This window comes from Spermophilus citellus, assembly GCF_964194105.1.
Source record: "Spermophilus citellus genome assembly, chromosome: 13".
NCBI lineage: Eukaryota > Metazoa > Chordata > Mammalia > Rodentia > Sciuridae > Spermophilus > Spermophilus citellus.
The window spans coordinates 70,838,979-70,856,472 of record NC_138193.1 but is presented as its reverse complement, the minus strand read 5'-3'; the positions used below and the strand labels follow the sequence as shown (position 1 = coordinate 70,856,472).

The 17,494-nt window shown below is 34.3% G+C and overlaps 1 protein-coding gene across 3 annotated transcripts in view; it reads right to left on the bottom strand.

Moving 5' to 3' along the window:
- Nucleotides 1-17,494, bottom strand: part of RTN4 (reticulon 4) — a 67,338-nt gene that overhangs the window by 11,711 nt on the left and 38,133 nt on the right. For all 3 annotated transcript variants that reach the window (XM_081264736.1, XM_081264737.1, XM_081264738.1), the window contains one exon: nucleotides 3,370-3,577. In XM_081264736.1, coding sequence (XP_081120862.1) covers nucleotides 3,370-3,577 — 208 coding nt within the window. The remainder of the gene's footprint in view (nucleotides 1-3,369; nucleotides 3,578-17,494) is intronic.

The following is a 17,494-nucleotide window of genomic DNA, read 5'->3' as shown; positions in this document are numbered from 1 at the left end:
TCCAAGTTCAAATCCAGCCTCAGCAATTTAGAAAATCCCTGAGCAACTCAGCAAGATCCTATTTCTAATAAAATATAAATAAAACTCCTGGGTTCAATCCCTGGTACCAAAAAAAAAAGACGACCACAACTCTAAGAAGTAGGAGGAGTCAAGTCTACAGGAATGCAAGAAAATGTTTCGTTAGCTATGTTTCAAAGAAGCCTTTTTATCTTGGATAAGTGGAACCCAATCAGAAGTGCTAGATGTTTCTTCCTATCTGTTGGATGCAGTTCCATATCTAGTCCCTCCTTATCACTTCCCCACCATCTGGGAAGCCAATTGTTTACAACTGGAAATGATAGTTTTTGTCCCATAGTTTCGTTTCTGCAATATGCCTAAATATGTCTCCTTGTTTTTATTTATAGTGTCATCACTCTACTAACAAACTGAAATACTCTTATCAGTATCCAAACCAGTCTCTGAGTGGTCTCCAGCCTAATCTTTATTATCAGCCCAGCCAGATTAGCCTTATTTGAGCAAGCTATCCACAGAGTGCTGTTTCAGTAGGAGTTTAGGACACTTGCTACAACCTTGCTACATAAACTTGCAAAAGGCACTTAACTTCACTGGATCAGATTCGAACTCAGGAAATTAGGGGAGTAGACCTTTCTAGGTTCCTTCAGGCTCAAACATTCTGTGATTATATGGCTCTAACATTTCAGTCAAAGAGCCAACACTGTCTTTCCAAACTTTCTTCCCACTACACTATGTGTTGCAACCAATATACTAAATATGTTTTAACCTTAATGTCTTTGGGTTATCGTGCTGTTTTCCCAACCCAGGATGCCTATCCAGTTAGATAGACTCATCTCATATCCCAGCAAACAGGAAGCCTCATCTAATACTTGATTCCATAAGACCTGTGTACCCTGAACAAGTCTTTCTTCTGTATTAGTCCTACCTGTATCTACTATAACCATCCCTGAATTATAGACATGCATATATTTGCATATTTTTCCTACTAGCATATAAACTGTTGAGTACAGTTTAAAAATGACTTTTTACTAGTACAATGGTTTGGAACACCGTTAAACCATTGATATTTATTAATAATCAAGTTAAAACTCTCAAAAAGTCATATCAATCTTTAAACTACCAGTAATTTATACATTTTTGTGCAATACAGAAAATTGGCTGATATAACCTTGGCTGGATTACTGCTTCTTTGTACCAGTGCTGCTAGTTCTTGCTAAAAACAAGCTACCTGACCAAAACAGTACTGTCCATCAATGCATCTTGCATTTACATTAGTTTAACTGGCATTTGTGGGATTACACCCAGGGGTGCTTAACCACTAAGCCACATCCCTGGCCCCTTTTTAATTTTGAGAAAGGGTCTCACTAACTTGTTTATGGTCTCTCTAAGTTGCTGAGGCTGGCCTTATACTTGTGATCCTCCTGCCTCAGCCTTCCAACTCACTGGGATTACGAGTGTGCCACCATGCCCAGCACCAAAATAGTTTTTAAATGCTCAAAACCTATTTAAAAAAAAATCTTGTCCAGGTATAAAACAATTAAAAGAACATTTCAAAGCCACAGTTAATACATTAGAAAAGGAATTCTCAGGTCTTTTTGGGTCAAGATTAGGGAAATCTTCAAAGAACTGGGTCTCAAATCAGAATCAAATAAAAAGTATGATACAGTGGAACACTGGGGAATATAGAATGACAACATGAGGGCTGAGGTTGTGGCTCAGTGGCAGAGCACTTGCCTTGTATATGTGAGGCACAAGGTTTGATCCTCAGTACCACATAAAGATAAACATACTGTGCCCATGTAAAACTAAAAAAATATTTTAAAAAAAGTGACAACACAAAAATGGGCACAAAAACCCAGAAGGGATAAATGTAACAAAGATATCTGAAGTTCAGCATATGGTGAAGGTAAGAGTCCTGTGCCTAAAAACATGATAAAAGCAGTATTTTCAAAAAATTAACCTAACAACATCCCTAAGAGTTAAAATAATCTGAGGTAATCAGAAGTCAATCTGTTAGAGGAGTCTAACCAGAGGTAGGCAGATCTTCTGTAAAGGGCCCCAACAGTATTTTAGGCCTTGTACTCCATATGTGTCTCTATCACAACTACTGAAACTGCTATTTCAGTATGAATGAAACCAACTAAATAAATGAACAATGGTGGTGTAACAATAAAACTTTTATAAAATTAGCCCACAGACTGGATTTGGACATGGCTATGGTTTTCAGACTCCTGTTTTGAACTAAGGGAGTAGCAGGAAATGAAAAATTTAGTAATCTTCCTTACATGAGACAAAAACAAAGATAATATTAAAACTGGGATCTTAAAAACCAGAATGATAGTGGTGTTGCTGATATAGGTTAACAACTTTGAAGAAAAAAATTTAAAGACACCTGAGTTAATAGTTATAAAAGGGGTACTTGGGGATTGATTGCTAATAAATATGAAGTTTCTTTTTAGGGTGATGAATATGTTCTGGAATTAGATGGTGATGATTATACAACTCCAAATACATTAAAAACCACCACTGAGGCCTGGGGATGTAGTTCAATGGCAAAACTCTTGCCTAGCATTCACAAGGCCATCGGTTCAATCCCTAGTACCAAAATAAATAAAATAAGAATTAACACCACTGAAGTTTATAATACCTGAGTTGTATCTCAACTTAAAAAGTGAGTGAAAATGTGGAGTATCAACTGAGAACATAATACTCGAGTCAAGAAGTGTTTCAAGGGCTCAGAGGTAGAGCGCTCGAACCTGTGTCCACCTATATCTAAAAAATAAATATTTTTTTTTTTAAAAAGAAGTGTTTCAATAGTAACTAGATATATGTTAGGTTGGATTTGTGAAAATAAGGGCATAAGATTAATAGTTGATACTCAACAAGGAGATGCTGAAAAAAGAAACTCTCCAAAAAATAAAAATAAGTAATGCCTTGGGGAATGAGGAGAAGAAACCAAATAGAGAAGGAATGGTAAAAAAAGATATGGCTATGAAAGGGTAAGGAAAGTTTATGAAAAATAAGTATTATATCAGAGTATAAAAAATAGCAATAAAGAAAATATAACCCTTCCACAATAATATGTTAAAGGATACACTTTCCATTAAAGTAGACTTCCTAACAAGTAGAGTTTTTAGCTAATCATGCTTACACCAAGTCTTTTTCACCATAAGTCTTTCAATGTACCCTTTAGGAAATCTCAAAAAAAAACAAGTGCTTTTAGAGTATGTGATTACCTTTAAACAGTAAAGAACACACATGCCTGGAATCTACAGCTGGTAGTAGACTAAAGTATTAATATTGATCCTATTTACATAGTTGACAACGTATGCCTCATTTTTCCAGACATCTCACCTGAATGGGTGGCCTTCATCTGATTTCTGGATAGCTTGGATCACACCCTTATATATCCTAAAGCTGATAGTCACAGAGAGCAGGGCCAAGGCAATGTAGGCTGTTACACTCACAATGCTGAATACTGTCAATGAAAGCAGCAGGAATAAGCTGGCACCAAACACTACTCCAGTCTTCTTAATGTCTCTCCAGTAGAGGAGGTCAACAACTAAAATGGAAAAAGAAATTTTAAATGAGAACATTATTTTATCCATTTGGATTTTGCACATTTATATTAATTCTACCTACAAAAATATAAAAAAGATGCTGAGTATGGTGGTACACACCTGTAAACCCAGCCGCTTGGGATTAAGCAACTCAGTGAGACCCTGTCTCTAAATAAAATACAAAGTAGGGCTGGGGATGTGTCTCAGTGGCTGAGTGCCCTTGAGTTCAATCCTTGGTACTGTACCCTCTTCCAAAAAAGATTTCAAATGTGTGAGGCCCAGCAGACTTCTTATGCAAAATAAGAGATTACTTATAATCATTCTGAGGTCTTCTTCTTCATACAATGCATGATATATATTCAAATAATAGAAAAATGTTAAGAAGTACTAAAATGAGAAATTTCAGTGATACAAAAATGTAGAATCACTAATTCAAAAAATGTTGAGAAACTGAACCCTTATTTAAATCTACTCATCTGAGATCTACAGCTCTTCTTTTATGATCCCTCTTTGAGAACCTTAAAATTACAACTCAATCTAACTATCATTAACAACGTTTCCTACAGAGCAAAAGAAGGGGAAACCACCTTTAGATACCTAAAAAGCTACTTTTTTTTTTTTTTTTTTTAGAATGGCATAAAAATTTTGGAGTCAAAGAAAACCTACATTTGTTACACTGTTGTATAATGTTTATTAATAGTAAGGAGTCAGACAAAGCCTAACTTAGCAAGTCATCTCTTGGACCATGGTGACAGGCCCACTATTAGGATCAAATAACTGTATGCTTGTGGTCTCTAGATCGGGTTAGCTCAACCCAAGGATAATTCTGCACTGTGCAACAGACTCTTGAATTCACAGGCTAATGAAACCATCCCCCTCTGGATTGTAACTAGAAGAAAATTTTTTTTCTGATTTATTATCTTTATGATTACACACAATAGTGGGATTCACTGTGACATTCATACATGCACATAACAATTTGATCAATTAGCATTTTTACAGTAAAATGAATTCAGATACACTTGAGTGCAATTTTTAATACCTGTTAATTTTAAAATGAAAGGGGTGACATTAAAAACAAACACATTTTTAGCGACTGCTTTGGCTTTGATCCCTAGGTATCCCAGGTATATATGGCTTCCCTTTACTCTTAAGAGTACTTTTGGTGGACACAACATCTTTATTTTATTTTTTTATGTGGTGCTGAGGATATAACCCAGCACCCCGCGCATGCCAGGTGAGTGCACTACCGCTTGAGCCACATCCCCAGCCCTACTGTTAAGAGTAGTTTTGTAGAGAAAACTATTTATGTGAACTATAAAATATTGGATTATCATTACAAAGTCCTTAATTCCTGTGAGTATACACCACAAGTACTGATTTCAGATATTTTAATTGGGGCTGGAGGTGTAGCTCAGTGGTAGAAAGCATTCCTACCATGTGTACGACCCTGGGTATTTTAAGTGTCCATCACTCTGTTTTAGCACAGAGCAGCAGTTTATAGCATTAAAAAAAAAAAAAGTTTCAGACTTTTGATTTTAAGCCTTCTCAACTGGTTTGTAACTGACCCTGCCTTTTAGGGTCTACTTCAGTTTTGATGTATGCAACTAGTTTTTCCTATTGTACCAATACAATAGCATGTCCAAGACTGACCAGAACTTGAAGTAGTCTATGTTGTCAAAATGACATTATGAATAATAAAAAGGTAATAGCAATGTTAATTCTTTCCTAAAATTCAGCAAACACTGAGGTGATGCTGTTCAAGAAACTCAACTAACTAGAATAAGTTAGAAAACCTGACAATGGGAAAATGGACTTTTCTTAAAGGTCTATCCAACTCTAGAATGGTACAAGCCTGGAAAAGATGGTAAGATATGTAAAAACAAGTCAATAAAGGCATAATAAAACAAAGAACTGCATTGTGATGAGAACTTAGGAACAGAAAAAACGAAGAAATTTTAAAACACTGAAATAAAGAGAAACTCAGCTGGTCTTTAAAAATGCATAGGGATCTAGGAAACCTGAAGGGACAGGGCTAATTTATGCCAGCAGTGGTTCTGATAATTATTATTTTTTTTTCCCTAGCACTGTTAAAGAGGCTGTCTTACCAAGAGGGCCCTTGGTAAGATAATTCTTGCTGGACATGGTGACACATGCCTATAATTCCAGCAGCTTGAGAGCTAAAGACAGAAGGACCAAAAATTTGAGGCCAGCTTCAATAACTCAGTGAGATCCTGTCTCAAAATAAATAAAAGGACTAGGGGTAGTAGTACGTGTCCCTGGATTCAATCCCCAGTACCAAAAGTAAATATTTTTTTTAAAAAAAGGAATCAGGGATATAGCTCAGTGGTAAAGTATCCCTGGCTTCAATCCCCTGTACCCCAACCCAAAAGATCATTCTTGGCTATGAAGGTCTCCAGAAATGCCATAATCGTGGTTTGTGTGTAACAAACACAGAATTTAGGTTCAAGAGCTGGATCTCCTTGACTCCAACAGTGGCTTCATAACCTTACGCAAGTCACTAAAGCCCTCTATACCTGAGCCTCTTTACCTTAAAAAAAAAAAATAGTGTATAAAAATAGAAATGATGGGCAGGGATTGTGGCTCAGTGGTACAGCATTTGCCCGGCATGCGTGAGGCCCTGGGTTCAATCCCCAGCACTGCCAAAAATACATACATAAATAAATAAAATGATCTCACTGAGGTGTGATTTAGTTAGATAGTGAATTTTTTCATTAATAATATAAAGCACCCTAAGGTAGGTCATCAGCATACAATAAATTCTTAATGTCAGGGCTGTTATTTGTTGTTGTTATTGGTATCACCACAATCACTATCACTTTTCTTATCTAGGTAATTTAAATAGTAAGTGCATTAAATTTTTTTTCAAATTTAGGATTAACTTCTAAATTAATGATCTTCTGTGTTACACTGTAACCACAGGCAAAAGGATTTTAAAACTTACATCTAAGCTTTCACTATTATTGGGTACATAAAAGTTGACAGCCTAAATGAATCAGCAGGTAAGGCATATCTCAAATCTATTTTAATTTGAACAAATGCCACTTTATAAAAACGGTACTCGAAGTGCTCAAAAATATTCATTAATCTTCAGAATCATTATTGATGAGAACCTAAAACAAATGCAGATGTATTCACTATTCCTGATCATTGTTTTAAAAAATGATTATGAAATCACTGGTTTTAGACCATTAATTATGTCTAATCAGAGACTATTAATGTCTAACCAGAGACTATTCAAAGAGGCTTGAAGACTAGATAAGAATTAGTTATCTAATCTGTGCATTCTATAAATGAACACAGAAGGAGAAAAAAAAAATCAGTACTGTGATTCCAGAGACTCACATAGGCATCTAGGAAACCTAAAGGGACAGGGCTAGTAAGCTTACATCCTAGTAAGCTCTGCAATCATGTAGCTTTGGGTAAGATTCCTCCCCTCCTGGATTTCAGTTTAATAATTCATAAAAGACATTAGTCATCTAATTTCTCTTTTCCCTTCAGAAACTAACATGAATCATAGCACAAAGACATACCTCAGTTCTACATTCAAATTCCCCTCAATGGATCCAGATCAATGAGGTTTTATCACTAGTATTCATCTGTACCAAACATAATTTTAGCTTAGATGTAAAATAATCCCCTTTAGGGCTGAGGTTGTGGCTCAGTGGTAGAATGCTTGCCTAGCAAGTGTGAAGCACTGGGTTCAATTCTCAGTACCACATATAAATAAATGAATAAAAAAAAGGTCCATCAACATCTTAAAGTTTTTGGGTTTTTTTTTTTTAAATAATCCCCTTTATAGATCTAGATTTTGGGGAAGAGAGAGGTGTAAACACTTTTATTCATACTAGTCTCTTTTGAGCAGAGCCTTTCTAAAAACACTTTAAATGTAAATGCCCAATACAAATTCTTATAATTTTGCAAGCAACTATAAACTATATCATTATTGTAAATGTATGAGGTTTTTTTTTTTTTAATTCTGAAAAGCATTTTAAGCCTGATGGATGCTTTAGATATGTTCTCCAGATTGCTAATCTACATTCTCCAATCTCTACACCTTCATTTCCTAAATCAACCTTTTATTGAATATATACATAATGCCAAACACTGTAACCTATTTGTTTCAATTCTCAAAACAGAAGGAAAGGTAGCCTTTCAGACAAATGAAACCCAGTTTTTACATGACTGGGCCCAAATAACATTTATTAAGTGGTAGAGCACTTACTAATGGAACAAGAACCCAGATTTTCTACTGATAAACTCATTCACCATGTATGCTACCAAACTAAAGGCTCAGCATACCGAAGTTCTTCAAAATGCTACATATGTGTTTGCTTAATGAATAGGGACAGTATAGGTATATAATTACTTGTGAGATGAATCACAAAGGTGAAGAACAAAGTAAGTGAAATTAGACTTAATTATTAAGGTACATATGAATTTTAATGTGAATGTTAACCTTTAGTTAATCTCAGAGTTCTACTCCAATGTATTTAAAGGTACTTTCCCATACTATAAAAAATATAATCAAGTTGTTAGAAATGTCTTTTAAAATCCATGTGAATTTGACTGAATAATTAGATCTATGCAATGCAATTATAGAAAGTAACAAAGATCTACATTACCACAAAAAGATGCGTACAAATGATATAGGAAAACAGAATGTTACCAAAAAAGACTCATAGTACAATCCCACTTCAAAAATTAAACACTTCTATCTATGAAGTCTGAAAGGATATCTATTAAATGATGCTTTTACCTCTAAGTAATGGGATTTTCGGTTTTACTTGTTTCTTTATTCTTTCCTATGCTACCCGAAATTGTTCCACTCCAATGGCAAGTATAAATTACAATCATACACTGAAAAAAAAAAATCTCCCCTCTTCTTTCTATACCAGTAATAGTATATATACTTCAAAATTCTTGTAACACAAGTGCAGTTTTCCCAGGAAGCCTTTTTATTGGAAAGAGAGTGCACTGTCTGCTAGATTGATCAATATATGGGTCCAGCTTATAGTTAGAATTTTTAGGAGCATCTAAGTTAAAAAGTCTGATGTTTTGGATTGAATTAAGTCAATTTCCCCAAAGCTCAGAGCAATCAGTGATCACAGTCTAAAATAAATTTAACTACATGAAAATGTAATAAATCCTCACCTATAACACTTTCCTTTCCTCCTGTTACATAGTTCCTAGGAATAAGGTGTTTTTAATAAATGCAGAAACTCTGAAAATCATACAACATTCTAGGCAGATACCATTACAGAAATGTTGAAATAAGCCCTAAAAATGCTGTTAGTGGAGCCATCAGGCTCTTAGAGCACTGAAGGCAAGAGAAGTAAGACAATAAGGCAATGAGTGTCACACAGAAGAAAAAAAAGTGAATATATTCTAGAGGGGAAGAATATATATCTGAGGGGAAACTTAACACTACTACCTGCTACTTAAACCTAACCTACTACCAAAGGCACTGTGAAAAATATAGGAGGATTTTAAGTTTGTTTTGTAAAAGAATTTAAGAGACTGTTACTAAGCTGCAAGAATGAAAAAATATTAAGATTTTAGCCAACTGGGTTGTCTTGACACTTGCCAACAATATTGCTATTTACAGCCATACCAAAAGAGCTATAGATTCAATGCAGTTCCTACTAAAATTCCAGTGACATTCTTTATAGAAATAGAAAAAGCAGTCTTGAAATTCATTTGGAAAAATAAGAGACCCAGGATGGCCAAAGCAATCCTCAGGGAGAAAAGTAAAGCAGGAGGCACCACAATACCAGACCTTAAATTATACTACAGAGCTATAGCAACAAAATGGCATGGTTTTAGCACCAAAACAGACATGAAGACCAATGGTTCAGAACAGAAGAGAAACTCACATGAATACAGTTTTCTCATACTAGACAAAGGCACCATAAACATACTTGGAGAAAAAATATAGCCTCTTCAAAAAATGGTGCTGGGAAAACTGGAAATCCACATATAGCAAAATGAAATTAAACCCCTATCTCTCACCCTGCACAAAACTCAAAAGTGGATCAAGGGACCAGGTTGTGGTGGCACAAGTCTGTAATCCCAGAAGCTCAGGAGGCTGAGGCTGGAGGATTCTGAATTCAAAGCCACCTTCAGCAATGGTGAGGTGCTAAGCAACTTAGTGAGACCCTGTCTTTAAATAAAATACAAAATAGGGCTGGGGATGTAGCTCAGTGGCTGAGTGCCCCAGAGTTCAATCACTGGTGCCAAAAAAAAAAAAAAAAAAAAAAGTGGGGGAGGGGATCAAGGACCTCGGTCGGCATTAGACCAGAGACCCTAATCTCCATCATGCTGGCTTAGGAACAGAATTCCTCAATAAGCCTTCCAAAGCTTGAGAAGTAAAATCAAGAAAAAAATAAATGGAGGGCTAGGATTATAGCTCAGTGGTAGAACACTTGCTTAGTATGTTTGTAAGGCACTGGGTTTTGATCCTCAGCACCACATACAAATAAATAAATAAAGGTACTGTGTCCATCTACAACTAAAAAATTAAAAAGAAATAAATTGTATGGTGTCAAACTAAAAAACTTCTTCACAGCAAAGGAAACAATCTAGAACATGAAGGGAGAACCTACAGAATGGGGGAAAATCTTTGCCACCTGAACCTCAGAGAAGAGCATTAATCTTCAGGATATACAGGGGACGCAACACACACACACACACACACACACACACACACACACACACACACACACACACCAAAAAACCCCAGTCAATAAATGGGCTAAGGAACTGAACAGACACTTCACAGAAGAAGAAATACGATCAGTCAACAAATGTATGAAAAATGTTCATCACTAGCAATTCAAGAAATGCAAAATAAAACTACATTGATATTTCATCTCACTCTAGTCAGAATGGTAAAACTATAAAAAATACAAGTTAACAATAAGTGTTGGCAAGAATGTAGGGAATAAGGTATATACATTGCTGGTGGGATTGCAAGTTGGTGCAACCACTCTGGAAAGCAGTATGGAGAGTCCTCAGAAAACTTGTAATAGAAACATCATTTGATCCAGTTATCCCACTCCTCGGCATATACCCAAAGGACTTAAAATCAGCATACTTTAGTGATGCAGCCACATCAATGTTTACAGCACCTCAGTTCACAACAGTTAAGCTATGGAACCAACCTAGATGCCCTTCAACAGATGGATAAAGAAAAGGTAGTATATACACACAATGGAATATTACTCAGCCATAAAGAAGAATGAAATTATGGCATTTGCCAGTAAATGAATGGAGCTGGAAACTGTCATTCTAAGTGAAATAAGCCAATCCCAAAAAAACCAAAGGCTGAATGTTCTCTCTGATATGTAGATGCTAACTCACAATAAGCGGAGAGGGCAGGGGAAGAAGAGAAGCTAATTGGACTCGACAAAAGGGAATGAAAAGAATGGAGTGGGGATGGGAACAGGAAAGAAGAATGAACTGGACATAACTTTCCTATGTTCTTATATAAATACACAATCAATGTAACTCCGTGTACAACCACAAAAACAGGAAGTTATACTCCATATATGTATGAGATACCAAAACACACTGTATACAACTAAAAAGAAAAACAAAAATATTTTTTAAAATTATGCCCTTTACATTCACATAAAAAGAATACAATGCTTAGGAATGAAGTTTTAAAAAAAAGTAATGTAAGACTTATAAACTGACTATAACTTGATGAAAAATTTTAATGACTTAAATAAATGGAAAGACATCCATGTCCATGGATTGGAAGACATTGTTAAGATGGAACAGTCATCAAATTGATCAGCAGTGCAAGCCCTATAAAAATCCTAAAAAATTCATATGAAAATTCAAGGAATCTAGAATATTATTGTTTTGATTATTCAAAACAACTAGGAAGAATTCAACTGTTGAAGAACTCACTGCAAAAGAATGAAGTTGGTCCCCCTCTATGATATACAAAAGTTAACTCTAAATAGATTAAAGATCTAAAGAACTTAAACTCTCTTAGAAGAAAAACTAGATGTAAATCTTTGAGATTTTGGATGAGGCAAAAACAAGAAGCACAAAATAAAAACAAATTGGATTTCTTAATCTTAAAAAATTTTGTACTTGAAAGTACACAATCATAGTGAAAAGTCACCCCATAAGGGCTGGGTTATGGCTCAGTGGCAGAGCACTTGCCTAGCACATATGAGCAATGGATTAAATTCTGAGGGGGGAGGGAGGGGGGAGGGAAGGGGGAAGGGAGAGAGGGAGAGGGAGGCATTGTGTCCATGTACAACTAAAAAATATTATTTAAATAATAAAATAAAAGTCAACCCACAAAACAGAATATTTGCAAATCAAGTACCTGATAAGGGACTTGAATTCAAAATATATAAAAAGTTTCATATTCTACAGTAAAAAAGACAACCCACTTAAAAATGGGCAAAGCATTTGAATAGATACTTTTCCAAGGAAGATATACAAATGGCCCAAAAGTACATGAAAAGATAATCAACACCATTGAGTATTTGGGAAATGCAAAGCCAAAACCACAATGAGATTTTATATAATAAAATGGACTATAATAAAAATGGACAATAACAAATATTGGCAAAAAGCAATGAACTAGAACTCTCACACTACTGGTGGGAATATAAAACTCAGCCACTGTAAAAACAGTTTGGCAGTTCCTCAAAAAGTTAATCATAAAATTTTCATATGACCCAGCAATTCCACACCTAATGCACCAGTAGACTAAAAAAACCTATGTTCACACAAAAACTTACATATAATATATTCTTAGTAGCATCATACATCCTAGTCAAAAAAGGAGATCAATTCAAGTGTCTATCAATGGAAAACTGGAGGGCCATAAAAAGGAAATAAGTAGCAGATACAGATGAGCCTGGAAAACATGATGCTAAATGAAAAAAATCAAAGTCATGAAAGGCTATATATTTGATTCTATTTATATGTATTGTTTAGAATATGTAATTTTACTGATATAAAAAGTAGATTAATTGTTGCTGGGAGCAGGGGGAGGAAGGAGGATGACTGTTAATGGGCACGTATATGATTGTGACTATGCTAAAAATCAGTGAATTGTATGTTTAACTAAAAAAATTTTAAAAAGTAAATCAAAAACCCTTGTTTTAACAAATAAGCAAAGAGTTGGTGGGTCCTTTATTTTTGAGAAACCAAAACTAAAACAAAGAGCTTGTATAAGAAAAGCTTAACTTTTCATGGTTCTTCAAGTTTCCTTCAATATTGAAAAATAGTGTTAAATCATTCAAGGTAATGATTAACTGTAGCCTCAACTACTACTGTGGCCTCAACTTTAAACACCATTTTAAATATCTGACATTAATGCAATGGTGTCTTTCCTCTTATAATTGTAGGGAAGGCTTATGAAATACTAAAATAATGTTGATCAATTTTAATAATTCTTATAATTTAGAAAAAAGTGATTTACTTCAAAACAAAAAATGTGGAAAACATTTTAACTGTGTTTTATGCAGTGCACAGAATAGTATAATCCTTATCAAACTAAAATTTTTATTTAAAATAAATCAGTAAACTTAATATTTAAAATAAAAATTTCTGATCCAATGCAGAGTTAAGAAGTGTCGCCTACATTTGGTAATCAAACTGTCAACTGCCATAGCTAAAAATAGTGCCAGCCCACCTGCCTTACATGCAGAAATGATCCTATTACATTTTGCTTCAAATCAAATTCTTACTGATGCTCTTCAATTTTAAAGTCTTGTCTAGGGGGGATGAAAGTAACAGATAGTCCTAAAAATAGCAGAAAGGCAAGGAATAGCTAACAGGAAAATATTTCTGGAGCAAAAGTAAATAGACCTTACAGAATGAAAGTTAGGTCAAGAATGAGAACAATAGTTCAACATGAAATTAACAAATAAATATATACATAAATACTAGAGTGGCATAAAAATTTTTCACCATAATCTTTATATTAATAAATATTTATTAGGAATTGCAATTCTTAATTAAATTCTTCCCAACTGCCAGGAAGTTACTGGAATTCAAAACTGACCATTTAGCACGCAGTAAACTTTTACTTGCACACAGTAAGCATTTGTGCAGCAAATATGTGACAGGTAAATGTCAAGAAAATGGATCTATGCAGAAGAGAGACCTTAGTTCTTTCCATAAAGACAGTAAGAGGAGCTTAAATTCTATTTCTTCCTTCAATTTACTATCAGTGTAATCTGAGTAAACAGATTACATAACCTGTTTCCCCATGAAAAGTTAGAAAAAAATTATATCTACTTAAGAAGTTATTTGAAACAGGAAATTTTACCTATGGAAATGATTGTCTCATTCATCACTTAATCTTTCCTGCATTACTTCTGACAATAATATTATAATGCTTTGATCAATTTCAACTACCACACGCTTAAGGAAAGCAACAACTAGCATAATAAAGTAGAAGTTTTGTACTTGCCTTTTCTGTTATTATTAAGCAATTCCCTATTCTGAGCAAGGTCCTGTGGTAAGTCTTTGTACATATTACCTCTAACCACCTTTCTATCAAGTATTTATTATCTGTATAAATTAAAACCATAACTAAGTAACTATGTAACTATAATTATAATCAATGTTTCATTTTATAAAAAACTAATTCTATGCTAAGGCAAGATCTTCAACACTATTCCTGAGAATACAATTTGTATCCAACATTGTGGATGTTTTCAGACACAAATCCTTTCCCACATACTAAAATTAAAAGGCAATTAAAATTATTTAAAAAGTAATTTTAAATGGGCTGGGGATGTGGCTCAAGCAGTAGCGCGCTCACCTGGCATGTGCCGGACACTGGGTTTGATCCTCAACACCACATAAAAATAAAAATAATAAAGATATTGTGTCCACCTAAAACTAAAAAATAAACATTAAAAAAAAGTAATTTTAAAAATTACTTCTAGCCCTCTATAATTATACAATGGGATGCTCGCTCAAATTTAAATTTAATATTAAATGTAGACGCATAGGAAAGCAAGTTATCATATGTGAGAAAACATACACTAAACAACCTAAAAATTAATACAATCTCCTAAATATCCCATATGTTTAACAATATCCAGTCTCACCCATTGTCTAAATTTGTCACATAAAACAACACAAATCAACCGTAGTGTGAAACTGCAAATCTTCCTAATAATGCAGAATTTTATGAAGTAGTTATTGTCAGTGATGCTGGAGAATTGTTCCAAGAGATTAACAGTCTAATAAATAGGCACTTCAAAGCAAGACTATCTGACATCATGAGATTATGAGAAGCCCCCTGGAAAGTAATAAAACCCTTGAACATTTTTTGTAAAGGGATCATTATATACCATTGTATTCCCTGTGAAATTAAACCACAAAAGATGCCATTTTGTGCTACCATACAATTTTGTGGCAAAATTATACTCCCACAAAATCCAAAAACCTGATTCATTCTCTGTGTATTCTAAGAAATTATACACAGCTGTGATTATAAACTAATTTTTTTTTAGGAATAAACCAAAACAAACTTCTTTTCCTAATTGTTGATTTTATGTTTCAAGATAAAAGTCATAACTCATTTTCCTTCCATTAGTTGGTAAGAAATTTGGGTTCACTAAGTGGTCTTTCTTTTTTTTTTTTTTTAGATGTTGATGGACCTTTATTTTATTCATTTACTTATATGTGGTGCTGAGAATCAAACCCGGTGCCTAACACATGCTAGGCAAGTGCTCTACCACTAAGCCACAACCCCAGCCTGCAAGTGGTCTTTTCTTCCTTAAAGTATCTTCAAGTAGATAGAAAATGCCTCACTATATTGCAGAAAGGTAAAAACCAGCTACGCTAGTCTATTGCCTTCTAGAGATAATAAATATTTTTGTAAGTTCGAGAACACTGGAATGCAACCATCACCAACATATGTCTCTTGTACAATTAAAATCATCAATTAACTTTTTAGTTTTATGTAATTTCCAATACAAAAGCAGGACAGAAAATAATTCTAATTTCCCACTTTAAATTTTTCTATGCCATGAGAATTTTTTCTTCACAGGGAAATCCATAAATTTAATTCCATTTCTTTTAACATAAATCTTTAAGTGGCATCTCTGTACTCTAGGTACATAAATTTTAACATATTTAGTTGCAAAGAATAGTATAAACATCAAATAACAGTTGTAATTCCTCACATTCTCATGGAAAATCAGAATATTAGGAGTAGAAATTCCTAAGTCTATCTCAATGCCCAACTCTTACCAACAGATTTGTAGGGATATCATTAATAGTTGATACTCCTTGATTTTTAAGTTGGTTTGAGCTCCTAAAGCAAATGCTATAATAATAAGATGGTGGTGATGTGAAGAAAGGCAATAGTATGTTATTGTCTACCACACCTCACACAAGCCTTGGTGGCAAACATTAAAATCAAAAGCGTGTGTGTATCTCCAGTAATAAAAATCAGAAATTTGACCTCAAAGCACTGCTCTAAGCTTGCAAAAAAACAGCACTGGCTAAATTAAATTCAATATTCTTCAGCCCAAATTCCAGCAGAAAATAAAGTGAATAAATAAAACCTAGGGATACTCAGAGAACAGAAGAATTCTATTCATTGCTGAAATATTCTTCTCTACATTCAAGCATGTAATGTAATCCTTAAGGACAAGGAGAAATTGCACCCCAGGCCTGGGAAGTTCTCACTAGGCTTAACTTTCTAACAATACTAAACTACTAACCACACCTACCTTCTTCCATAGCTGGTGAAATAGACTACTGCCTCTCATTGCAGAGTATGTATCATATAAAAAAAGATATATACATATACATATATAATATGCACATGTATATACAATATGAACAGATATACATATATATTTATATATACATACACCATTTATAGTAAGATGCCAGGCAGACCAAGTGCAAATAAAAAAACATGGATCATTTTAAGCTTTCATAATTTCCAATCTTTAGTTCTGTTCAAGTAAAATACAAATTGCAAAATAAAAAGAAAGGCCTCACACCACTAGCTGTGTGGTCCTGAGCACATAATCTAATCTCTTCAATTTGCTTGGATGCCTTAACTGTAAAATAAGAATATGGAATATATGACTATTAAAATGCTATGTGAAGGTATTATCTAAAAATCCTGAATTCATAAGATTGTGTATGTTAATTGCTTTTAAGGGGAAAAGCAGGAAATACCTTTTCTAAATTTTTTGTCCTATATAAAAAATATGCAAATTTTTTCCCCAAAACAATATATTGTTCAAGGCCAGGAGTACACCTGGCTGAACTCAGAGGCCCAGTGATTAGGCTACCATTTCTGCCCTCAAAGAATTTACAGGCTAGAGAAAGTTTACATATTACATTTGTAATAGAAACCACAAAGTGAAAAGCTGAGATGGGAGTTCCAAAGAATGCTGAATCACCTCCACCTGGGAAGACGGGGGTCTCTGATAATACTACTTAAGCAAAATGAAATAGGAAGAAGGGCTTTCTAGTTAGAAAGAAAAAACACAAGCAATTGCATGAACAGGCATGTTTAGGGAACAAATCCTTCAATGTATCTAAGAGTAATAGGAGATGAGATTTAGGTTGAAACTATGCTGTGAAAAGCCTTTTAAAAGTTTAGTAGAGACAGAAAATAAATTTTTAAAAGTCCAGTTTAGACAGTATAATTTAAGTTGAAAAGTAAAAGAAACCCCTCAGTGCTATGATGAGAACTGTATTTTAGGAAGATTCATTTTACTTTGGCTGAGTCAAGGGATTTGGTGGAAAGACTAGATAGGTATCTGGCTAGAAACTAGGAGTACCAAGATTTAGGTAAATAAAACAGAGAGGCTATTTCCAATGCTCTTGGTACTTATCCACAGAAAACTTAAAGTCACATATTTTCATCACATACAGAA